The following is a 26,377-nucleotide window of genomic DNA, read 5'->3' as shown; positions in this document are numbered from 1 at the left end:
AAGCCCCTGTGTGATAGCAAGGTAGACGGCGAGGTATGAATCCACCGGCGTCCTGTTAATGTGGATTGACGCCGGTGGATTCATACCTCGCGCCCTATATCTGACAGCTGGGGGGAGGAGTTGCGGCCTGCCGCAACGTGATTGGCCGGCGGCGGGACTCCGCCCACCGGCTCCGTAGTGTGCGGTCGCTGGCGACACCTCACACCGGTGCCCGCAACTTCCCCACAAGGTCACCGCTGGCGCTCTGCCGCCCTGAGGCCGGGCCTCGGTGGCCTTGTGGGAAATCCGGGCCTGGAGGCCATATGTATGGAGTTCGTATGCTCTTCCTGTGTTCCATGTGAGCATTCTACCCAAGTTTTTTAACAATATATTGCTTAGGTAGTCGGCCTCCATGGAAACTGGCCCTAGTTTGGGGAGATTATGTGAATTGTCTAATTTTATAAACGATGAAGATATTACCAGCTCTATATAAATGCATAACATTTTTTTACCCAAGCTACAAAAGCAAGTGTGACCCATATTCATTCGGTGGTAATGCACTCTTATCAAACTGTTTTGGGATAAGGTCACACTGTACACCAAAATCTTAGGGTGAACTATACCACATAGCCCCCAGATTGATCCCAGGTTCCTTGAAGTCCGTTACAAAAAACCCCATCATACCCCGTCAATCCATGAATTGATTACAGAAATTCACTCAAAATCTTCTTTGCTCCTACTTTTTTTTTTTTCCACCTATGGATCATAGACCATTTGCAAATTATCATATTACCACCTCTTCCTACTAATTTACCCCACACCCTCTTACACCCACAATCATTCTGCACCATTAAAGTGACCTTTGTACCATTACTCTGTATGTGTTACCAATTATGTACACAATGACCAGTACCTGTGCCTCGGACACCTTATCAGTACAAATAAGAGTTTTACTGTATTAGCTCGTCCATCAGCCTCCCAGGCATTCTATATCTACCTAGATAGATATATATAATTACACCCCCTGGCAGTCCCCCCCCCGTGAGGGTCGAGACAACCCACTGCTGTCTTGGGTCGCCATCTGCAGTTCTGCTCATTTTCTGAAGCACACCTGTATTATTGCAAACCCTCCGTCTCCTGAGGAAGAATGAATGTGAAATGCATTGAGAATTGGGACCCTCGCTGAACTATATTGCAGCTATTTTGGATATTTGAGCTTGGAGCAGTGGCTACTTTACAACACACACAGAGAACATGGGGAACAAAAGTAACCCCTCTCCAGAAGGAAGAACAGTGTCGGCACCAATTCAGAGATGATTTGAGGATCTACAGCTGAGTGATACACAAATAAGATAAATTTTTGTTAATAGTTAAGGTACTTTAAATGTATTTTTAAGATTTAATTCCTGAGTTTAGTGTCACTTTAAATAAAGATTTGAAAAAGAATAAAAAAAGTAATAGTTGAGAGACCACGGTAACTTGTAAAGGAGGCTTTGGGGTATTGGTACTGCCAGGGACTGAGATAAGACACTAGGGGCTTCTAAAGATAAAAGTTGTAAGAATCAGAATATCTGCAAGTTTGGTGGTTATGTGAAAGAGGTGCAGAGTCTAAGGAGCACATACTATCAACCAGAGCTGTCTGCAAGTGGAGATGGGCTTTGCTGCATGGCAGCTCCCAGGTTGGCGCCTTCGAAACACACCTGTGCACGCAGTATATTGCAGAGACTATGCGATCACTGGGAAAGCGTGTATCATTAGCAAGAGTCAATTGTAGCGCAGGGGTTTGGGATGCCAAGGGAAGTAAGACAGTTGTAGCACTGAAGTACAGGGAACACTGGCTCACAGAGAACTGAGTTTGTCACAGCACTAAGGTTCAGGATTCCCTGGCTCACAGAGGAGAGAGACAGTTGCAGCATTGAGGTTGAGGACTTACTGGCTCACACAGAAGAAAGTCTGTTACAGCATTGAAATTCACAAAGCAGACTGATGAACAAAGGGGTTAGGTAAGCGTCTGGCACACAGTAGAAGGAATGTTGGCACTCAGAGTACACAGGTGCGATAATGCGGGCAGCTCAGACAAGTACACTGATGAAAGAGACTGTAGCTCTCCTGGAGTATGATGTGCACATGAATGCAGGAACGTAGGGAGTCTCATCGGGAGAGGTGGACGCAAGAAGTCTCTTAGAATAACCACAGGAAAACACTAACCGTGCAGAGGAGACACTGGAAACTGTAATGTAGGTAGAAACAGCGGGTCACCGGGATTCTCTGGAAGCTAGATGCAAGCTTCAGGAGACAAGGGGGGTCCAACAGCTAGTTTACTGACACATTGCTTGAATGCAGGTGCACTAGCCCTTTTGAGACAAAGGTTGAGAATGGATTGGCTGTAGGGCCTGCAGCCTACGATTGGCTGGAAGCCAATAGCTTTGTACAGAGGCAAAAAATCCAGCGTTGGATCAAGGTACAAATAAATGTGACAAAATTACTAAATATATTTTTACAAAGTTGTAATCCAGACCATTCAACACTGCGAAAATGCCGTTGCCATGCCAGACGCCAAAGGGGAATATATTTAATCCAAATAATTTGCCATGTACCACTAAAGGTTATGGTTTTTTTCCCTGTAAAGGACAGCCTAATCTAAACAACATGATTACACACTCTCTCTTTAAAATATTGATTTAAAATTTAGTTTTTGGGAATTTTTGAGGCGTACACCTGGTAATACAATCGGCATAACCCTTCAGTGACTAGGTTTATGCGAGAAGTAGGTTTTGCAAGAATTTGCTTCCATTAGGAATTTGCCAGAATACTGTAATAAGAGAAAAATAAATAGATTTTAGTTTAGCGAAAATAAAGTGGCTGCATTGTAGCAGAAATAAAGGTATTTGTGTCCTGTGGCGGTTTGAAAAAATAAACACATACATTCTTGAAATTCTCTTTAGATATGTATCTTGGATTGAATGCTTTTTTAAGATTCTGGTACATTTTGAACATTTGACATTGCGTTCAATCAAATTTTAAATCATCAAATGGCGAATATATACAAACCCGTTGGGCCAGATTAACAAAGGTTGGCGGTTTATAAAATAAATGTCAATTATTTTGGAACATCACATGTCAAACTATTATGTTACAGCACCGTTTTTTTGGTGTATAGTAGAATGAAAACTTGTTTTGCAAACTATTATTTATTTGGTGCAGATTGTGAGACTTTTTGTCCGAAAAAGTCCCACTTGAGAGTCTTTTTCATTTTTTGCACTCCAAAAAAACAAAACGGGTTCCTGTGCATCAAATATTTGGCACACCGACAATTACGTTATCTGGTCCTTTGGGTGATCTTTCAGCTGCTGTTATCAATGTTCATTTTAGATTTTGTTTTTTATTGCTGCCATGCAAAGAATAGGGATTGTATAAGTACCAATCAAACATGTAAAGCTGCCCATACACCTTACAACCATCACACGACTTTAGTTGTGCGATGGTTGTAAGGTGATTAAAACTTCGTACAACCTGCCCATCTTGGACGGGCAGATCATACTTGCGATCATCGCAAGCCCTCCCCGCTGAGGGGAGGGATTGCCGATGATTGCAATGCTGAGCTGGCAGTGTGCGCTTGCCCACGCTGCTTTCGTCTTGCGATCACGCTACCAACCCACCTAAAATCGTCCGATTTTCGTCGGGTTTTCTAGCGTGCTCGTAAGCTGAAAGTCGTGTGACCGTACAGTAAATGCGGTCGCACACTGCCCATACACCTGCCGATTATCGTACGATCGCTGGATCAGCCGCGATTATCGTACGATAATTGTCAGCTGTATGTGCACCTTAAGAGTCTGAAAAGTTTGGATGGCATAGTTTGGCACATCTCCTGATATAAATGACTGGCAATAAATAAAATGTGTGCCTTTGCTCACTCTAGTTTTATTTCCTGGAACCTGTTGAGATCTGACTCCGTTAGTAAAAGAAGGTATCATTTTTTTTTTTAAGATAAATGCAACTTGCCATACCGGTTTTGCAAAATATAATTGGGGAATGTAAGCTTTATTAAAGATGTTTGTTTTAATTAGTTGTGTTTTCTTTGTGCCTGTTTTGTTAACGTCAACGTTCATTTCTCATTTTCATAGGACATGCCAGTGACGAGAATGGGGATGAGCAGATTAGAAACTGCAATGAAAGAGTTCGAATGGAAAGAATGGACAGGGAACATGCAGCATTGCTTCGGTAAGCATGCAAGCCTGGTTATTGACATCACACCAAACTGTGAAGGGTGGGGAGACATCATACTGTTCCCTTTTCACATCGCAGTACCACCAGGACTCACCACAGTTTCCTCCCCAAATGTGCTGACATTCAGAATATCTCTAGTTTTATTGAAAAAAGGGAAAATTATCCTTTAGACATAAAGCAAATATACATCATATTGATGTGTTTGAGGGGAATTTATCAAAACTGGAGCAGACAGAATTTGGAGCAGTTTCCCAGGGCAAACAATCGGCTTCTCTCTTCAGTTAAGATTTGAAAATGAAAGAGAAGCTGATTGGTTGCCATGCACAGCTGCTCCAGATTCCCTCATTGTATGTTAATGTATGCTTCTGACATTTGAAAGCGATTGTCACCCTCTGGTCCCTATATAGTCCAGTAGTTCCCAGTTGTTGCAAGTGATACTCTAATCAGTTGCATTACTGTGGAACACTGTGTGATCCGTTTCCTTTTTTTCCCTCTAGTTTGCTACAACGCTGTTATTTCAGAAAACTTAATTTCTGCACATGTAATTTGCATGCCTGCTCTGAGTAATTATGCATGTTTATCAATGTTAAAGGAATCCTCACTATTCCCTTTACGATCCCATTTAACAGTACCTGTGCATAGATACTTTTGTAAGCTCTGTATTGCACCCTTTCTCATGTCGCAACTTTCTTGTGATCACTAGATCGTATTATTGAATCTCTGTGTAAAAATTAATTGTACGTTAATTGGCAGACCGTTCACTGTCATTGCGTAGCACAGGGAATTGTCCGTCATTTTAGTTTACCAAATTTATACAAGCATTCTGCGTAACTGACTTCTTAATCTCTGTGCAGTCATCGACTTTTACCTTATAAGTTGCTATATTGGGACTGCTAAAGGCTTATGACAGAGAAGAGGGTGCAATTAAGAGCTTACAAAAGCCTCTATGTACAGGTACCATTAGATGAGAGAGAACAGTAGCAGGGTTACATTAAAAAGATTGCTGATGCCATATCTGTTGTAATCTCTTGCAGAGAAAACAAAGATCTTCCAGACATTTCCCAAATGCATCCAGCGGGATGTGCAGCTATTGGTCTGAGCTCTAATCTGATGGTAACGGGAGGTCCAGCACTTTCAGGGCCTTGGACTTCTTCTGATTCTACCTCACACTTGACAGCTCATCCATGGCTTTCCAGTGGAATCTTGCCTTGTATGTGGCATGCTGACAACCCCTATGGTAAGTTATTACTGAAAGCTGTTCAATTCTAAGAAATAACATTTCCCTACTTTTGCCATTATTGGTTGTGTCTGTAAGTGCCAAAAATAGCGTTAATTTGTGGGGAGTGAAAACATTTTGTTAAAGTTTTATCAGCAATGTGTACAAGGACAGTATAGTTCTTAAAAGCCTGCAAACACAGATATTGTTAATAGCTAAAGTATTAAGAAATGTGAAGCTTTTCTTTTTTAAGCATTCAAAGTGGGCAGTGCTTTTGTTTTTTTTATTCTTTAAGTGTTTTTTGAAAAACATTTTTAATGGCGTGGAACAAACACCGAGGAGGGATGAACAATTCAAACTTCCAGAAGAATCCAAATGTTGAAATGTATACAGATACACAGAGACAAAGAAGCCTCAAAAGACCATAGCATTTGATGACTATAAGCATTTGTATGGAGGTGAAATAACAATATCTGAGTTGTACTTTCATTTTCAATCCTTTGGAAAGGGGGCAAGCAATGTAAGGCCTTAGCTAGAAAGTAGTAGGGAGAAGGAAGACTAAAGTGTAAGGGGAGAATTTTTTTCTTCTTTCCGACATTTATGCATGTGCAAGGGCCTGACGGCGTTCAGCAAGTATATGCCACCCAGCAGAACCATGCCTTACAAAACTGATCCTCACTTAGAAAATTATAATTTTTTGTGCGCTGATACTGATTTTAGTGTGTTTTATCAATTGAATTGTGTATTTTTATCGGTTTAATATTAATTTGAGAAACATTTGCGCAATTATCGCAGGGCCTACAAATTTAGTATCACCATCTTTTTATTCTACCGGGCCTGCGCTTTCAGAAAATATATGGTTTGGGGGGTCTTTTACAAACGCTAGCAACGCAGCAGTTGAAAATCAAATCAATAGGAAAAAATTGCAGAAAATTAAAAAATGGCTTGGCCAGCTGATTTGAAAAATGTTCCGGAGGGCTTGGCAGCGAAAGGGTTAAAGGAGGCAGCTAAGCCATCGTTTTAATTTCTTAGAGTTTTGCTACCCACCTCCCTACAGTAGGCAGGTTTGGGGATTTCCAGTGCAGAGGAATAGATTTCTCTGGCAGGATTAAAAGGCAAATGAATGAGTAATGAATGATAGTATCTTTTTTTATGTGGGATCGAGGTCAGATGGAAAAAAAATGGGGCGGACATATGACGTGCATCCTAAAATTCTCAACCAGACCCTTGATCCAAGCACAGGCCTGATAGGGCAGGAAGGGGGGAGGGAAGCACCTTGTCCCTGTGCTGATGGGGATAAGGGCCTCTTCCCCACAAGCCCTGGGATGTTGGTTGTGGGGGTGCGGGCATGTTTATGGATGCCCCCCAAAGTTCACTGTTGGGCCCCTTACTGTTTTAATCTTTTTATAAATGATAGAGTTGGGGATGTAAAGTAGTATTTCTGTGTTTGCAGATGACACAAAGTTATATAGTGAAATACAGTCCTTAAAGGAGTCTCCAACTTACAAGCAGATCTGAATGCATTGTGTCATTGGACATCTATTTGGCAAATGAGGTTTAATGTTGATCAATGTAAAGTTATGCACTTGGGGACTAAAAACATGCATGCCTCATACACTCTAGGGAGAGTATGTTTGGGGGAGTAAATGATGGAGAAAGATCTGGGTGTTCTGGTAGATCATAGACTGAACAATAGCATGCAATGCCAAGCTGCAGTTTCTAAAGCAAGCAAAATACTTTCTTGTATTATACGGGGTCTAGACTCCAGAGATAGAGACATCACCCTGCCCCTGTACAAAGCATTAGTAAGACCTCATCTGAAATAGGCAGTTCAGTTTTGGGCACCAGTTCACACAAAGGATGTTGTGGAACTGGAGAAAGTGGCAACTAAACTCATAACAGGCATGGAGGAGCTCAGCTATGAGGAAAGATTAGCTGACCTGAATTTGTTCTCTCACTGGTCCTTTATAGTGAGCTTGGTGACAAATTATTCACTTTAAGGTCACTGCAAAGGACAAGGGAGCACTCTGCATCTAGACCAAAAGAGGTTTAACTTTTACTTACGGAAAGGATTCTTCACAGTTAGAGCTTTGAATGTGGAATAGACTCCCCCAGGAACTAGTTCTAGCTAGCTCAGTTAATTGTTTAAAAAAAAATCTGGATGTATTCCTAAATGCACAGGATATTACTGGATATTGAGTTCTTATAGATATTTTAAGTACCAGCGATTGTTGATCCAGGGAATATTGGATTGCCTTATGGGATCAGGAAGGCATTTTTTCCCCCCTGTTGGAGCAAATTGAACTATGCCTAATAGGTTTTTTCGTTTGCCTTCCTCTGGATCAACAGTGGGTTCTGTTTTTTTAGGTTTTTTTCTTTTTCCCCCCTCTTATTTCTATAGTTTGACTAACTACAGTATGTAACTATGTAAGATCAGGCCTTTTGGATCCTGTGATTTGAAAACATCAATAAGAGGGTATTTGGAAATGCAGAGTTGGGTAGTGCCAAATTGTGCATTAAAGGCATGCTGATATTGGAGGAATCTATAAAAAGATACTCTAGGCACTTCAAATCGATGTTGTAGTTGGTCAAATGAACAGAGATTATCACCCGAGAGTACATCGGATAAAACATTTATATTCTTCCTCTGCCAGTAGATAACATTCACTATCTTACAAAGTTCGGGAAACATCATATTATTCCAGATAGTGAGCTCATTTGGGGTATCCTGTATATACTAATACTTTCTTAACTGTCTGCCACACACTCCTAGCCAGAACAAGAATTGGAAGGCATATCCTCCGTAACAATTTTGATGGCGATTCTAAACAAATTAAGAGTTGAGGAACCATAGTAATAAAAGTCAGGTGAGCATCAGCAGTAGATGAAAGCTTGGAGATCCTGGAGCGCCATACCCTTCTCCATTTTAGGTCTCTGTAAAGTGGATAATTTCTACTTCTGTCTGGTTTTATGCCAAATAAAGAATGAAAACCGTGAATCCACCACTTTGAATAGGGACCCAGGAACCATGACGGGAATATGAGATATGTATAAACATTTAAGCAATAAAATCATTTTAATAAGGTTTACCCTGCCAGCTACTGACCAAGTTTAGCCTATATGGACAATGTATTTTTTTAAAAAAAATAATATAAATATATTTATATTATTTATATAATTTGTGTTATTTATATAAATAACACACATGTTTGTACTAAATATGTATATGCCTTTTGTTTGCTTCCACGCTGTCAAAAAAATATTTTCTGTACTGTATGCCAGTATACACGAGTATACTTTTAGGTGTCCGTTTTTTTTATACCTAAATTCTTAGCCTTCTAACTATCTCTTCTTACTTTGTTTTCTCAATGGCAGATTTACAATAGGTCAGGTTGGCTAGCCATTCCTCCTGCACACTCATGGCCAGTTAAGCAGGCGGTGGGGTCAGCAATTTTCCTACCTGTGATGACCGGACATTTTCTTTTACAAACATCAGCTGGCCCAAGTGGCTGATTTTATTAGTATGTAGTATGTATTTCTAGGAAAGCACTAAATGACTAGCACTAAGGTGGTGGGGAGAGAGTGAGGAGGGAGGAGACTAAGGAAGGTGGTGTGGAACATATAGACGTATAATCAGTTTCTAATTTTCCAGATTGGGCAACGACCAATGTCGATTGGTATTTCAGGTCTAGTTAGCGCCTGATCTTACATTAGAGATTGACAAGGGTACCTGTTATTTTTGGTAAGATGTCATCAAAGTCGCACCTCCCTCTGGTTTCCGTCAAAATGGAGGCCACAGCGACCATCTCACCTGCTGATTTTAGAGATTGTTTGTTTTTTAAATAAATAAAATACCTGTTGGGTCTGCCAGGAATCTTGTCAACTTCCTGTGCTCTTTCTGTTGTAACTGTTATTAGTTACATTGTTTACAGCCATCTCTACTGGGCTACAGAACTCCTCCCTTCAATGCCATGGGGAAGAGTAGAGCGAGAGTTTATTGTAGTCTTGTCCTAGGGTGAAAGCACTTCTCCTTTATAGTGTGGTGAGTAAGTGCGGTCACCCTAGGACCGGAAGTGTGTTACTGGCAGGATCACCAGCTAAAACTAAGGGAAAAAAACCAAAGCAATACAACTGCTACAATATATTAATTTTTTTGTTTTTGGGATTTGATAAATTCTAGAAGTACTTTCTAAGTGACCGACATGGATTGAGCAAATCTAACCTCACAAGAATGGAGTCAGAATGGATCTACATTCCATGTCAGTGACCTTAGAATGCTTTGAAGCCACAGAATCGGCAGCCAAGCAAACAAGCATTTTGAGAAGGAGAGGTTGGCAATGTGAGCCTGCATATTTACTCTCTACAGTATTACTTTAAGAATCCTCACTTTCTTTAAAAAAAAAAGAATCCTCACTTACTTTAGCAAGGCTCAGTAACATTGGAGGACAGACTCAGGCTTACTTTTTTGACCTACCTTTTAAGCTTTACAACTCGGGCTCCACTGTCTGCTCGTCACAGACGAGTGGATTTTTCGAGCCCTGACTATATCTATCATGATACAGTTAATGCAACGTTTCGGGGTCTCACAGGATCCCCTTCTTCATCAGGCAAAACACGAGTTTGCTCATCACTTGTTTTGCCTAAAGGGAATCCTGTGAGAATCCGAAACGTTGCATTAAGTGTATCATGCTATGCTGCATATACGTCAACAAATAGACGTGTTTGATTTGCTATTGGAGTGCCGGTGTCTATATTTCTACTTGTGATTGTGATGGATGCCATCCATTGACAGCCGCAGCACCCATTCTATTACTTTGGAAACAGCGTTTTTTGTCTTTTTGCTTACCAGGTTTGGCCCACCCTACTCTTCATCAAGGAATAAATCCAGCAGTTCCTCCTGGGGTGCCTGCATCTTTTCCTTCTGCTTACAGCTTTGCAAGAGATCCACAGAACGGACAGATTGTGGTGATTCCTGCTGAACATTTATCAAATTTTGGTAAGCACCCATAAACAAGTATATCTACCTTTTTCTACTTCTATTTTTAACTGTGTTTCTAGGATCCCCTACTTGTTCTCGTGTGTCTCAGCCAATAATAAAAGTCTGAAATTGGGGTATTTGCATTTGAGATGCCTATGCCTTATTTGCATAAGTTATCAGTGGTAATGATTTACTTGTTACCCTCCCTGACCATCTTCTTAAGACAAGTGTATAGTATCTGAGCTTCTTCCGGATAAAAAAAAAACAGGTGCACCCCCACCTTAGAAGACTTGTCTGTGGTGCCCTGTATGTCATAGTGAAGATAGGAGAGGGGCAGCAAGGGATACTGTTAGTTCTGTACAGTTTGCTGGAATTCTATGTGTGTGTGTGTAATTGCGTCTGCTCTAATGATCATGGGGAAGAACAAAATGATGTCCTCCTTCCTGTGATAGAGGACCAAACTCTATAATATGGACCATGTCTGCTACCTTTTGTGTTTGAGAGATTTTCACTATATGCTGAATTTATGGGGTCAACTGTTCAAACCTACTAGCTGTGCAGCAATCCTTTTCATGCTTTGCTTGCTAAATCTGTATTTTTGGCAATATCATTTTTTCTAACGTAATTTTGCTGCATGAAAGATCCTAGAAAAGTTGCCAAGTTGGTATGTAGGGAGCTCTTTCAGATCACTGTGCAAGGTGATTGTTTTCAGAAAATAAATTCGAGGAGGATGCAGTGGAGCATTGTAGTCATGGCAGATTCTGGGGGCACCAATTAGCAGTGGAGACCGTGGGAGTCACTAAAGAGGAACAAATAAAGGTGATAGCATTAGAAATATAATTTTGTGTTGCACATTCCTGTTTTACTTTATTTAATCTGCAAGTGATTGGGTATTGAAAGAGAATTTGCTCTTCACTTGATTGGATAATTGAAATGTTTATACAATGTTGTGTGATATAAAGCAATTACTAGCAGACATTTTGACAGCTAGTAATTGCCAGTAATAGCAGCAGGGGGGGAGGAGCTGGACATTAGAAATACATCCTTAAAACTTTTTTTGTAGTGTTTTAGGACTTATCTCTAACGTTCTAAATCCTGAACTGAATGCTGGTTGAATCAAAGTAAGGAATTTCCTTCTTATCTATATGTAGTAGCATAACCGCTTCATGCACATGAACTGAGCAGTTAAATGGGAACAAGAAATAATGCCATCCTATCAACAGCCCTGATCCTTTCCTCCACAGATCCCTACCCCCCTCCCCAAATGCATAACCATTCGCCATATTGTGCTATAGCCTTGGCTCATGTATCTCTTGCTGCTATCTCAACTGACTTGACTTTCATTCTCTGCACAAAGGCAACAACATCTATCTTTTGTGATGGAAATTCAACTAGAGCTGCAGCTAACGATTATTTAGCCGATTTTTTAGTTCGATTAATCGGTTAATTGGATAAAAAATAAAATACATTTTAAAAAAAATGGCTCCAGTGATGGACTACTAGTTTGTATTGAGATTGCAGTCCATCACAGGAGCAAGCTTGGAGCGGTGGAAGTAAATAAGAAAAAAAAAATTGTGGTGTACAATATAGTGTAAAATGATATAGCAATGAATGCAGCATGGCACCGGCTATAGAGGACTACAAATCCCAGCAATTGTACATTATACAGCACAATACAGAATACCACCAGCTATAGAGGAATACAAATCCCAGCAATAGTACATTATACTATACACTACATATAACTGTACTGTTGCTGAGATTTGTTGTTTCCCTCTAGCTGGTGGTATTCTGCATTGCGCTGTATAAAGGAGTACAAATCCCAGCAATAGTACATTATACTATACACTACATATAACTGTACTGTTGCTGAGATTTGTTGTTTCCCTCTAGCTGGTGGTATTCTGCATTGCGCTGTATAATGTATTATTGCTGGGATTGGTAGTCCTTTATACAGCGCAATGCAGAATACCACCAGCTAGAGGGAAACAACAAATCTCAGCAACAGTACAGTTATATGTAGTGTATAGTATAATGTACTATTGCTGGGATTTGTATCCTCTGTATAATATAGAGCACAATGTACCATCAGCTATAGAGGAATACAAATCCCAGCAATATATTACAGAGCACAATGTGTGTGTGTGTGTGTGTGTGGGGGGGGGGTTGTGCAGGCTTACATGAGCAGTCTTCCAGCAACTTGCTTCTGAGATCGGGCTCGTCTATCGGCGATCGTCATCCCCCCACACCTGCTCCTCCTTACTTCTTCTCCCCGCTTCCCTGTGCCAATCGTGGATGTGGGAGGGCGGTGAGCGTGATGCGGGGAGGAGGTGCGGCATGTGGAGCGTGGATGTGAGCGGGTCTGGCAGCGGCGAGCGTGAGGTGGGGAGGAGGTGCAGCGTGTGAACAGGGCCAACTAACCAGAAGCCGTTTAATCGATGATTGAAAAAGTTGACAACTTTTTCAATCATCGATTATAATCGATTATGTCGATTAGTTGTTGCAGCCCTAGATTCAACTGAGGAATCAAGGTCTTCAATCCATTTAGCATTAGTAGGAGAGTTCCTGTTGCTTAGCAACCATTATGTGCTGGACACTAGAGAGCCAACTGTCCCTACGAAATCTGTCTCTACTAATAGAGGTCAACACTAATGAAGCAAATGTGTGTCCAGGCTTTGGACATGTGCATTCAGCAGACCTAAATCCAGTTAATGAAAATACACTACAGGTTGCAGCATACTGTAGATAGCCAGGCTGTCCAACCAGGGTGGGACTAACCATGTCAGCATGAACTTCAGGCCCTTCCATGGACCCCTAAAGCGGTGTTACAAGCTAGCTACAGGCACTGCACTTGTAATTCAGTACTAATCCCTCTCTTACCATTGTTCATTCCCTGCTCATAGGACCACACATGTACTTTTTGCTGGGCTTGAACAAACTGATAGCTAGGATGGAATTAAGAGCAATTACTTATTTTCTAAGCTTCTCAAGTGTACTGGATTACTAAATGCTTTTCTAACCAGTTATGGGTCTTTTATATTTTTAATAAGCTTCTAAACAGAAGCATCTTAGAAAAATATTCAAACATCTGTAGTTTAAATGATTTGCTCTTGATCTGATAAAAAAAATAAAAATGCTTCCTTTAAAAGTGGTCTTTGCAGTGATATTGGGAGATATGTGTTAGGAATTTTGTTACACCCCTGAACTTGCTTGTGCCAAAATGTGCCCACTTTAACTAGTATCAATAGGGCAGAGAGCAGTGGTAACACGCAAGGTAAAGTAATCCATGGAAACCAAACAGTGTTTAGCTTTCATCAGCTTAGGGAAGAAAATGATGCGATAAAAGGTGAATGGTTGCTTTGGGGTACTTTTTGCTTTTCATCTTTTTTTATTAAGCATTTTTGGCTGCATTCTAGCACCATTGACAGTTTTGTGTTCATTTTGTAACCACCTATTATTTTATTTTTTTTTCTTCAGCAGAAATATTGGACCGAACATCATCCCTCTGGCCTTCTATGTATTCTTCACCACATAGTTCACTGCAGCATGCACATCATCTACAGCTCTTTTCTCAACACCAGCTTATGCGACAACATGAACTATACATGCTGCTGCAACAGCAGGCAGTTCACTCTATAGATCTACACAGAAGTGCTCAGCTGGAAACTCTGGAATCACACAGAAATGAACAAGTAGATACTATAGAATTACAGAGAAATACGCAACTAGATATGCTAGAAATGCAGAGAAGTGCCCAAATTGAAATGAAAGCACTGCATAGGAGAAATCACCTTGAATCTCAACAGTACCATAGAAGTGAACATTGTATGGTAAGCCCGAAGTTTCTTTTGTAGTTTATTCTGTTAATAAATAAGGATAGGATACAGGTTTGAGGTCAACCCAGCCTGTTATGAAGATTCACAGAATTCATGTCTGCTGTAATGTAAACAGCTGAGAATCCCAGGTGATGACATCAACCATATTTTGGCAATGACGTCACCTAGGACCCTTGGCACTGTGTTCAAACAGTGGCAAGGATCTGTCATTTAGCAATGGAAGTGCTAAATGTTTACCGCAGTGAGGATAAGTATCAGCGAGAGTCAGGTCCTCGTGATTGACAAGGATCTCTGGATAGCGTTATTGATGATGGATTTACATGACTTTATTGTATTTCTTGACTTCTTCTGGGTGGGGTGTACATTTAGCTCTTGGTAATAATGAGTAATTAGCGGTGCAGATATCTGATGAAACCTCTTATTATAAAGGGTCTCCCAGAAGAATATATTATTGCTATTAGTGAGTAAGAGACCTTTGACCCAAATGGCAGATTCATCTTTAAGACAAAGACTTCTGTATTCATTTTAACGATGCTTAAGTTCTGTGGAACTGGGTTTTTAATGGGTATTATGTATTTTAGGGTAACTGTAGGCTGTTTTTGAAATAGGAATTTTTCTTTGTTTCCCCCTAGGAGCCAGCAAAAATAGCTGAGGAAAGAACTGTGGAGCACACATCAGTAGCCAGACATCCAAGCCCACTATGCAGCTCCGGGTCGGTGCAGAAGAAAGAAATTTCTCAGGCATCCTCGCCATCCTGTGTCAAAGCGTTTAATCTCTCACCCATTCCTCTCAAATCATTTCCATTGTCAAACAAACGTGAAGAAATGACACGGCAAAGGCATGATATCCACACATCTAAAAATCCTGATTTGCATCCTGTGGTGTCTGCTAATATTTTGCCAACCAAAGTGGAGGATAATGAAGAGTTGGCAAAAGATATGATTATAAAGCAGGACTCCTCTCCAAATGAAGGTTTGTTTTTACTTTTTCTTTTGGGTCTGCAATAATAAATTCACAGCTGCCTGCTAAATAAAAACAAAACACAGCTTTCTCAACCTTTTTTTACCCGATGAAGCTGCTTGGGCCGGTGAGTACACATCCCGGCAGGGAGAGAAACACTTTTTACCGGAAAGGTTTAATCTGCTCAATCAGCAGATTAAACCTTTCCCTGCGATCGTTTTTTTTTTTTTTTTCTGACATCAGGAGCCGCGGCCTGACAGTCAGTCAGAAAAAAAAAAGGCATACAATTGCATAGCTAGATTCCTATTGGCTATTACACTTTGCACAGCAATGAATAATCGCTAAAAAAAATTTCGATTAATCGAACAGGAAAATTTTAATCATTACCAGCCCTAAAAATGACCCATTATAGAATTGTCTTGACAAGTATAACAAATTAAGTCAAGGTATACACAGATAGATCCCGTCAGTCGGCAAAATCACTGGGCAGAGTTACTGTGTAAAACCCTGATGCCCATTCTGTGGGCCGGGGGCTGTATGCAGCCATTTGTCAATTTCTGTGTGGGCCTCAGGTTCCTGCAGACAGTGGTCTGTTTTCTTTCTCATCCATTAAGGGAGACATGAACTATTTCACCTTCAGGTTATACTGCCGCCTACAGGAGGATTGGACAATGATAAAGAAAAAAACTGTAGAGAAAGCCAAGATAACCCCTACTACCAGCATGTTTTAACAATTTTTGATCGTGAGAATGAAAATTCTAATTTCTTTCTTGTCCATTAAGGGACACTGCCCCTGGTGTGACCCTGTCTATGTAGCTCTGAAAGCTTACCTAGTGAGTAATGCCAGTCAGGCTGAAGCTTTGGGAGCTACATTATATTTGGTGCTGTTGGGTGCCATTTTTCATATTCCACCCCCCTTCACCATCTTCACTGCGATAAGAGTTAAAGTTGAGGGATTGAGCACTGATGTCATCTGCTAGGTGCAGTGCTCCATACTGTCGTTCTCTCTTCAGGCTAGAGGAAGCAACTGCAGTTCACTGTAATATACAGGGGATTGATACATTTCATATTACCCTGTATTTTAAAGGATCCACATGCTGTTACAAGCCTTGGATCTGTTAGAGCTCTTACAGGTGCTTTACTGCCAAACCTGTAATTTGAGGACTTCCTCTATGCGGACCAGAAACAACCCTGGATTGAGAAGGGATTCACTAATAGGTGGTCATTACCAAATGTGGATGCCCCAGTGATCCACTTGAAGGGTTGAAGTTATTCTTACCTTTTAAGGACTTCACTGATGGGAAGCTGAATTCCCTCCTTGGATCCTAGTTTGAGTTAACTGGCTTGACCCGCAGTCCTTTGTTGGTAGTAATTCTGTTAGAATGGCATAAAATACTTGTCGAGAATCATTCAACTGCGGAGGTAGGTCCCCATGTTTTGGAACAGCTGGAGCAGATGTCTGTAGCTTTATGCTTTAGCTGTTACCGTTTATGACAAGCCTCTGAATATGTGTCCTGCATAGATCTGCTGTCAGTACATGTATGAGCACTCTGGCTACATGCATGGGACACTATTGAGTTGTCCAAGGAACAGCTGATTTGTCTGCCCAACGGATGTCGGTGGCATTGCTATGTGCAGGAGATCTGCAGAAAGGTCAGAGGAGCCCTATCCCTCTACCCCTTCTGTCTTAGCAGTGTGTACTCACACATTCAGAGTCTAACACTCTCTCAGACCATAGGTATAGAAACCCAAGATCTGCTAACGCCTCTGGCAAGCCCAGAACATGTAGGTGCTTCCCCACCTTCAAAAGTGTGCATTTGGCCTCCTTGTTTTTTTGCTTTTTGGCCAGTTGTCAAACCTCCTGTTGGTGGCAATATAACCTGACTTTCAGATTTCCTATGTCCCTCAATGAATTTAAGAAAAAATAAATACATTTTACAGAAAGTACCAAAATCTTAGTATTTTCATTATTGAGGCTTCAACCTCCAAAATTAATGGGTGAGTAATGCATTTTTTTTTTAAACGCTTCTCAAGCTGGCCATTCACTTTTTATATTTTGAAATTTGAGCTGCTGTCGGCACCACTCTGCTTGACAAAAGATTCTATTTCTATAGACTTTTGTTAAAGGAGCTGGCCTAAACTTGTCGGCCGAATGTTTTGGTTTGCTATTTTACAAATGCTGTCACAGGAAAAGATCAGCGGACACATTAAATATGGTAGCAGTGTCTGAAAGCAAGGAGTTAAACATCAGAGTATGGTGCACATGGAGCAGGTCGTCAACTGGAGGTTTCTCAGTTGGTATATTTCCTCATATATGCAATTAATGACTCCTTTTAAAGCCACACTCCGGGCAAAATGAAAGTTTACACACGGCATTATGGGTGTGGGAGAGATGCGACCCAAGCTGTACAATGCTCTGGTCCCATCACCTGCCCCCCATCTCCATTCACAAAGAGTTTTTTTTTTTAAAGAATATAACACATTCTGTTATTGAATGAAGAGAGATGATTTCATATCCCTGTCCCCTCGTCTCCTCCTCCAATCACAAAATGTCTTCTATTCTTTAAAAGAAAAACCCGTCAACATTTTGTGAATGGATTATAGCGGGAGGGTAATGGGACCAGAGGCCTGTCTCATCTTACCCTCTCTTCAGTGCCCGGAAGTGTACTACACTACGGTGTACTACACTACGGTGTACTACAAGTTAAGATTTTTATACTTTGCAGGGGCCCTCTGCATATAACAAACGGCTGTTTAACGATGACATAGCCAGTGTGGTGTCTCAATGATAATTTTGCCCAGAGTGTGGCTTTAACCCCTTCGTGACAGGAGACGTACAGTGTACGTCCCGGCACTTTGTGCCTATATGACTGGCCACGTTCACTGTACGTGACGAGTTATATCAGGCTTTGTAATGCTGGTAACAGCTGATTCTCAATGGTTACCAGTCATTAATGAATGCCTCAGTATTGAGGCATTCATTAATGAAATAATTAAGCTTTTTGTAAAAGCTTCTTCCTTTCAATAATGAAAGAATGAAGCCGTTACATGCAAAAACAGGACCGCAATTTGCAATCCTGTATTTGACAGCTGAAAATAGCAGAGAGGTAGCAGTGACTCACCTCTCTGCTATTTGTTTTGACAGCTCGAGAGCCCGATGTTTAGATACATTTCACTCAAAAGATACAATGTATATCTTTTGAGTGAAATGTATCAGTTCTGATCGTCTAGGCACGATCAAAAAGCTTTTAGTGAGATCTGAATCTGACTAAAGTCAGGATCAGTCTCTAAGGTTATTATTAGCTGTTCCTAAGTTTGGAGCAGCCTAATAGCCAAAAATGTAAAAAAAAAGTTAATTTATCAAGAGGTCATAGTGACTGCTTGATATAAACTGAGAAGAATTTTTTTTTACAAAGTGTAAAAAAATTAAATAAAGTGTAAAACAAAATTAGGAAAATAAAAATTATATATAAATAATATATAATAAATTATAAATATATAATTAATATAAAACAATTCTAAAAAAAATAATAATCAGTGTTTTTCTTCTAGTTTTTTTCCTCATTTTTTTATTTTATTCAAACTAAGTAAGGGGTTAGGTACACATATGTGATATAATTATATAGCCCTATCTGTCCTCTAAAAAACAATATATAATATGTGTGGGTACATTTAGTAAGAAAGTATATTACTGCTGTGGAAGAATCACACAGCAAAAATTTAAAAAGTGTGTCAGTCATTTATGAACAGAAACTGAAAACTAGCTCAGTCATGAAGGGGTTAAGTAAGCGCTAATAACTACTTTTATTAAACCCTGATTTTCCAGTACTAGATGGATGTTGCTGCTACGTATGTGATTTACATTTTGCTTTTTTAATGTTTATTGCTCTAAAACTCGTGTGAATATTTGTGACCGCATGAGTGAGGGTCAGTGTTTAAGAAGTATAAATTTTATGTTTCAGATACCACCCAAGGATTTCCATTCCAGTCTCTTTCACCTTCCGTGCGACCTCTGTCTTATATAACCTATTCACATGAGGTTTCGGATGAAGAGAGTTTTGTGCCAATTGTCAAACCACCTGAATTAAGCACAGAGAGCTCTGAACTCTATTTGAATTCAAGGTCTCATATTATAAAGGATTTCGAGACAAGTGAAAAAATGGACAACACAATTAAAGTAGAAAATGTATCTACTATTAGATGCCGAGAAAGTCTCCAAGATGAAAGTGAATCTTTCTCAGAGCCTGTAGAATGTCAGAAAGGTCTTGTACAAGAAATTAAAACTATGGATATGGAAGAAGACCATATATCTAGTGTGGAAAACATAACCTCTTGCATTTCTGAGACAAATCTGAACACTGGAAAAGAGACTTGTTCAACTCAAACTGACTTTACTGACACATTAAACCAAGATGAAAATTGTAAAATTAATATGATCATCATACCACAAGGTGTTTTACCGCCTCACTCAACAATTGAGTTGATGGATAACAACAGTATGGGTATTGGTAAAGAATATACAGAAGAAGACACAGATGAAATGTTCAGTTACAGAAGTGAAAATGTGTCTGGTGAACCTAATGACATAAGCTCTGCAGATGTCAAAACTGGAGATCCATTGGCTGGTATAAATGTTCTACTTGCAGCAACAGAAATGCCTGAGGCCAGCTCTCTGCTCCCTACAAGCACCGTAATACTGACTCCTGACCTGACTTTAGACCGTACTTTATTGCATGGCATTATGCTACTGAGTGAAATGGCTGAACTTGAACTTGAAAAAAGAAAACAAGTGGACAGTACGTTTTCCTTTCTGAGCTATCTAATTTGTTTTGTTATTGTTTTTCTCAACAACACTTGAAACTATGCTCCAGATAACTGTAAGCCCTCATTCACACGAGAAACGGCCGGCCCATACAGTTCTGTGCTGCGTGCATGGCCGTATCGGGCAGCTCCCGGGAAGGACAGGTGCTGTGTGTGATTTTGTACGCAGCAGCCTGTCCTTCTCTATGGGAGTACGCCGCCCTACGCTCACCCTACGTGCACGTCTGTACAAGTGCGGGTGTCCTGGCTCGGACGCAGACAGGATCCATCTTGTCAGCGTACGAGTACGGACACCCACATGGAGCCAATTAGGTGTCTTGCAGTGCAAGGAGAATGCTAAAAGGATGTGAGAGCAGATTGAAAAAGAGAAGAGCTCATCATTGTGCTGTTTCTCCTTTTCACTGTCCTGTCACTTAAAATTAAATTGGAGCTTAGTTTTAAAGTGCATCTGTGCCCAAAATATGAAAAACAGTACAATATCTCTTAATAAGCAGTAAAAGATCTTTAAAACAAGCCATTGCTCACCTCTGTAGCTGCACGTAGTGCTAAGGAATTGATCCTCAAACAGTTTCTGAAGTGGGGTCTCAGTGAATGTCTAAGGTTGGATTAACACTATTGCATTGTGGTAACACGCAGGAACACGTGTTATACTCTTCAACCTTCCAAACACACCTGAATTGCTGCAAACAGAAATACACACACTTTTTTTTTTTTTTTGATGTAGGGGAAAGCTTTAATCTCGGTCAGCTTTTGCTTGCTTGCTTTTTTGTTGTCTCTTCTTTCCTTTTTTGAGATTTTTCCCCTCGCCTCCTGTCTGGTGAAGTGGTGTTTCCTGTACAGAAAGTGAAGGAAAATCTCTGACCCCACAGATAGCAGTAAAATCTACGATGGGTTCTAACTAGAGGTGGACCGAAAATATGGGGAAATATTAGGGGTCTAAACAGACCCCTGACATTTCCCTTTTAAAAAAAAATTATAGATTGAGGACTTTTGTGTCCTCAATCTATTTTTCTGCAGACCCTGTAATGAATGAACCTGAATCCTCTGAGTGTTCATTCATAACTTGAGAACATTGTGTGTTTACTATAACTACAACTATGAATGAACAGGAGGGGATATAGATCACTTCCCATTCATTCATAATTGAGGATATAGTAACCATACCATGTCCTCAATTATCTACAAACACTCAGAGATCACTGATTGTTGAGTGTTTGTACCTTGCTCTCCTCTCTGACACGCTGTCACAGGAGGCTGAGCGGGAGGTGCAGGGATTAGAGCTCAGCCCTCTGACAGTGTGGGCTGTCTCCGCCCACACACTGCACTGCCGGACTGTGATAGGAGGCTGAGTGGTGTGGGAGGAGAGACGCCGGCCGCTCACAACGCTCTCCTCCCGCAGCAGGGAAACCAGGGATGCGCTGCTGTATCGGCAGAAAAATGGCACTTTCGGCATTTAGCTAAAAGTGCCATTTACGGCCGATATGTTTCGGAGGCCGATATATCGGTGCATCCCTTGTTCTAACCCTGTCCCAGTCTATCCAAAACTGAAAAAAGCATGTATGTATAGATACATAGAAGTTACGCAAACGTTGCTTTCTTTCCCTAGCATCTAATCTGTTTTAAAACCCAGCTCCCTCCCAAAACTTTTTTTCTTTTTTGGATAAAGTGGGGAAGGGTTAGAACTTGAGTTAGGTTTATATTTCAATCTGGCCCTCCATTAGCGATATGTAACCTTAGTTGCTGTCTCTTGGTGACCCCACATGAACACATGAGACACCCCACAGGAACAGATGAGATTCCACTTAACAGAGACATAGTCGGCAATAAAAAATACTGAAGGCTAACTGAAGGAGGGTGTATGTCACTGGGGCTGGTTAACGCTGCAGTTAACCCTTTTTACAGACACACACAGACACACTAGCTGCCACCACTTGTTTTAACAGAAACGCACAGCTATTACCATTGCAATTTTAGCTTTTGAAGGACATTTCTGTATCCCTCAGTACCACGCCTAGACAGTAATGGAACTGATTACAGTATAGCAGTTTTCTTCAAAGAGATTTTTAAATGAGCATTCAGATATTCAGTTTAATGATTTAAAATATCTTAATGAAAAGAAAAATGGAACATGAACATTTTTTACAGAAAAGATATAAAAAAACAGATTGAAGCAGCAGTGAAAAGTACTGGTTTCAATAGAGAGTAGAGCTGCAGATGCAGCTGTCTTTTCTGGTCCCTGCAGAGGGAATTTACAGAATTAGGACAACCAGTCGAAGGTTCTGATGGGTGTACTTAAATGTTGAAGTGTTTTATCATGTTCCAGTGGACACTCCCTCAATGTCCACTTTTTCTAGCGATATCAATCATTTCAGATGACAATGTTTCACAATCCAACAACCATCATATTAACCCCTTCACCTTTTGGAGCATTATTTTCTACTTTTCACACGTTAAAAAATCTGCATTTTGTTTTTGCAAAATTATTTAAAATTCCCTAAAAAGTATTTATTTTCTGAAAGTAGAAGCACTATAGAATAAAAAGATGGTAATTGTACATTTTTATGTCACACAATATTTGTGAAAACATTTTAAATCTTTATTTTAAGCACTAAAATGAATTTTAGCGTACACAAACACAATTTAATGAGGGGAAGTTAATCGGCACAGTGGCTATTCCAGGGCCCAGATAATCACTGTAAAGCAGTGTAGTAGCTGCTGCTACTTTAGTGTTTTACAGAATCCCCTTAGCCTTACTTGGGATAATTTACATTTTTCCAAGCTGGACTAATGTAAGTATTAACCTCTTGCCGTCCGCCCGTAGTAAAAAAACGGACGGACGGCACTGCAGCATCTGCGGGTTGCCGTCTCCAGACGGCAATTTTTTTCTGCTCGCGCGCGCCCCCTAGCGGGCACGCACGGGCAGAAAAGACCCGCTAAATGCACACACCCGTTACCGTGTGTTTCACATATAGGCGATCGGAGGGTCCATAGCCCGCCGATCGCCTATATGTGCTCGTTCGCGGCACAACTCTGCTTTATCAGCTTCTTTTGGGGTCCATAGGTGATATTAGGGGTCCTAGAGACCCCTAATATCTCCATAAAGAGGACCTGTCAGTGTGCCTTTGCTATTATATAGGGGGTTGTTATCCCCCTATATAATAGCAATAACAATAAGTGCAAAAAAAAAAATATAAATAAAAAAAAAGAAAAGTAACACATAAAAAAATAAAATAAAAGCCACATATAAAAAAAGGGGAAAAAACCCCCCCAAAATGTTTAACTCCCCCACCCCCACGTTTACGCGCCTATAAACGTAAATACGCGTCCGGTGCCCCAGCGCGCAAAAATTACAATTGCGCTACACATGTTACATATCGCCGCGAACGTCGCAGTGAGAGCAATCATTTTAGGGCCATCAATCACTGATAACACTAAACTGATGAGCGGTAACAGCTTTTAAAGCGTCGCCTAGGGCCAATTTTTGGTATTATCGTTTTTTGAGGTTTCGCGCGCGCACGCAATTTTAAGGCTTGACATGTTTAGTGTCTTTTTACCCGACGTGACCCCATCTTTTATATTTTACCAAAAAATTGGGTAATAATAAATGTTTTATCATTTAATATAGGGGAAACTGTTTTTTTTTTTTAAATTTCGGTAATTTTTCCTTAATATAGTAAAAAAATAAAACCCCCAGTGGTGAATAAATACCACCAAAAGAAAGCTCTATCTGTCCCCAAAAAAGGGTATAAAATTCATTTCAGTACAGCGCTGCATGACGGAATAAATGTCAGTTAAAGTACCGCAGCGCTGAATACTGAAAAATGGCCTGGATGGGAAGGGGGTTTAACACCGCGGATGTCAACTGGTTAATACCTTTCTATTCTGGAGTTCAGCTTCAACTGTGAAGTGTCACAGCCTCTATTGCCAACGGAGTTAGGAATGGGTTAAAAAAGGGGATTTCTATTTTTCTCTGAAACGCTTTAACTAGCCATGTGAGCATTTGAGCTAATAAATTTGTCCCCAGAAAATGCTAAACAATCTGGTTGCTTATATATTTTATTTCTTATTTGTCAGGCCTGCAAAGTTACCATGCAAGACCATCCCTTGAAAGTCTTTTGGCTGCTAGTACCCAAATGTTGATGGAGGTCCTTTCTTCCCCAGCCCTGGATGGATTGAAACCTGAATCTATCAAATTACCCCGAGAACTATCTCATAATAAAAAGTATAGTTGGAAGCATGAAAAAAATAATCCAGTGAGTAAGGGGCATCTTTCAGATACAAGCAATCTTTGAATATTTATATGGGCTGTTGTTTTGTTTTTTTCTGAATGACACATTTTTCCTTTTGTCTATTAACACAGAAAATCATAACAATATGGATAGGATATAAAGTATAAAAAAAATAATTAAAATAATTAAATAGTTTGTCTGGCTATGTGCAGTAAAAAACAAACAAAAAAAACCTGGTCTCCCATTTCTTGTTAACTTGTTGAATGTTTAATACAATAAATGTGCAGTAGTCCAACACTTCTTGAGTAGTTTATTATTGTCTGTAATTCCATATTAACAGAGAGGATGGGATTGGAAAACTAAATCTAGTAAAAATAGTAGCACTGAATTTTTTTTCTGTTTGATCAGCTACAGTAGAAATTCATTAAACTGTATATACAAATAAAAGGAAGGTCAGATGAAAAATCTTTTGGTTCCATTTATGATCTTAAAGCAGATCTAGCATCTAATAAAAATGAATATGTGAAATGATAATCTCTAACAGCCAGTTTTTTTATTTTATTTATTATGCAGCATTTTTCCCTCACATCTGCTATTGAGGTCATGGACTCGGTAGAACTGGACTGTAGGGTAAGGCTTGCAGAGTTACAAAGGCAATACAAAGAAAAGCAAAGGGAATTGGCAAAGCTGCAGAGAAGGGGAGACTCAGAGTAAGTATTCCAGTGTTGGATAAAAATGTGTGTTTTGAGGCAGCTGCTACAGGTGGCTAAATCTGTTCTTTTTTATTTTATATTTTTTTTAGGCTTTTTTTCCCCTTTTATTATTTACCTGGTGATCTGGCCAGCACACTTATTGTCTTGGGGTCACCATACATTTTACAATCTGACCATACAATCTCTGTATGATGAACTTTAGATCTACCTTAACTATCTAATATGATGATGACCTACCTAATCTATTCAATCAATCTGTATCCAGTCAGACGGGCCCTTATACTACATAGTGGTTGGTAGATCTATAGGAGATTGTACAATCAGATTGTATTACTTATCGCAAGCTTTAAGATGATTCCACTCCTATGTAGGAGCAACAGAGCCACTCTTGGACAGCAGCATTGTCAACCTGTAGAGAGGGTAGTGTTAGCCACACTAGCAGATTTAGACAGACTTGGCTAACAAATAAATTCAAACTGCAGCTAACATATTTATTAAGCAGTTACAGCAACAGTTTTTTTTTCTTTTTTGGGATAAAGGTTTTACATAAATGAATAAAAGCTGACCATTGTAGGCACCTGTCAGAGTTAAATGGTTTGCTTCAGCCTTTATCTGACACTTTTGCTTAACAGCTTGGTCTATTAAAGGAAGTTGAAAAATAACAGACTGGCTATGGTGAAAAAAGGCATAAAAAAGAAAGTCAATGCAGCCACCATTATTTAAGGATTGGTAAGCTGCAACATATTTTTTTGCTTTTGAAATTAGATACGCTTTATTGGCAAATCTGACCAGTTAAGGGGATATTTGCATTTGTTTGTAGTCTTCCTAAAAGTGTTTTGCCCCATTTTGTCAGCTGTTGTGTTCTTAGAATATGACTGATGAGTTCTCCCATGATGCTTAGCAAGCTGTCTGACTTAAGAAGTGACTTTTCAACCTACAGCCTCGGCTATAAAACTGGGGTGATGGGCTTGGTGACATATGTATGCATAGACACGGGAACGGTTTTCCAATTTTGCAGGCTGCAGATGGGATAAAGACAAAGGGGAGGCACTCTCTTTTTTTTGCCAATACAGGCACAGATGGACAGCTGTGATGCTCCTGTATCTCATGGGGAAACAGGGCTCATTGTTTTGGCAGCAGAGGGAACATTGCTTGCCAAACATTTGTTTTGTTTTTTTGTTATAAAGGACACCACCTCTTTAGACTGTAAAGCAGCTATCAGTTGATCAAATAAACTGTTTTTACTCTTTGCAGAGCTAGGCAGAGGTTTACTTTTGTACAATAGGTTGAGATTATCTATCCCTGTCTTAATCATTTCTAAAATAGGGGGGGTTTTTTGTACCAAGTTGCTGTGCTTTACAAACCTAAACATCCTAAAACTACAAGGATACAAAAATTTCAAAGCACTGCTTCTATGT

The 26,377-nt window shown here is 40.1% G+C and overlaps 1 protein-coding gene across 1 annotated transcript in view; it reads left to right on the top strand.

Annotated features, from left to right (window-relative positions):
• The window catches only part of TNRC18 (trinucleotide repeat containing 18), a 114,744-nt gene that overhangs the window by 39,001 nt on the left and 49,366 nt on the right, over window positions 1–26,377 (top strand). Inside the window, exons 5-13 of the mRNA XM_018571676.1 lie at window positions 4,104–4,200; window positions 5,241–5,443; window positions 10,272–10,418; window positions 13,878–14,230; window positions 14,869–15,208; window positions 19,159–19,318; window positions 19,349–19,992; window positions 24,092–24,270; window positions 24,820–24,956. Of these exons, the coding sequence (XP_018427178.1) occupies window positions 4,104–4,200; window positions 5,241–5,443; window positions 10,272–10,418; window positions 13,878–14,230; window positions 14,869–15,208; window positions 19,159–19,318; window positions 19,349–19,992; window positions 24,092–24,270; window positions 24,820–24,956 (2,260 nt within the window). The remainder of the gene's footprint in view (window positions 1–4,103; window positions 4,201–5,240; window positions 5,444–10,271; window positions 10,419–13,877; window positions 14,231–14,868; window positions 15,209–19,158; window positions 19,319–19,348; window positions 19,993–24,091; window positions 24,271–24,819; window positions 24,957–26,377) is intronic.

This window comes from Nanorana parkeri, unplaced genomic scaffold (assembly GCF_000935625.1).
Source record: "Nanorana parkeri isolate BGI_ZX_2015 unplaced genomic scaffold, ASM93562v1 scaffold1808, whole genome shotgun sequence".
NCBI lineage: Eukaryota > Metazoa > Chordata > Amphibia > Anura > Dicroglossidae > Nanorana > Nanorana parkeri.
Note: the sequence above shows the minus strand (reverse complement) of the source record. Positions and strands in the feature narration are given on the sequence as shown.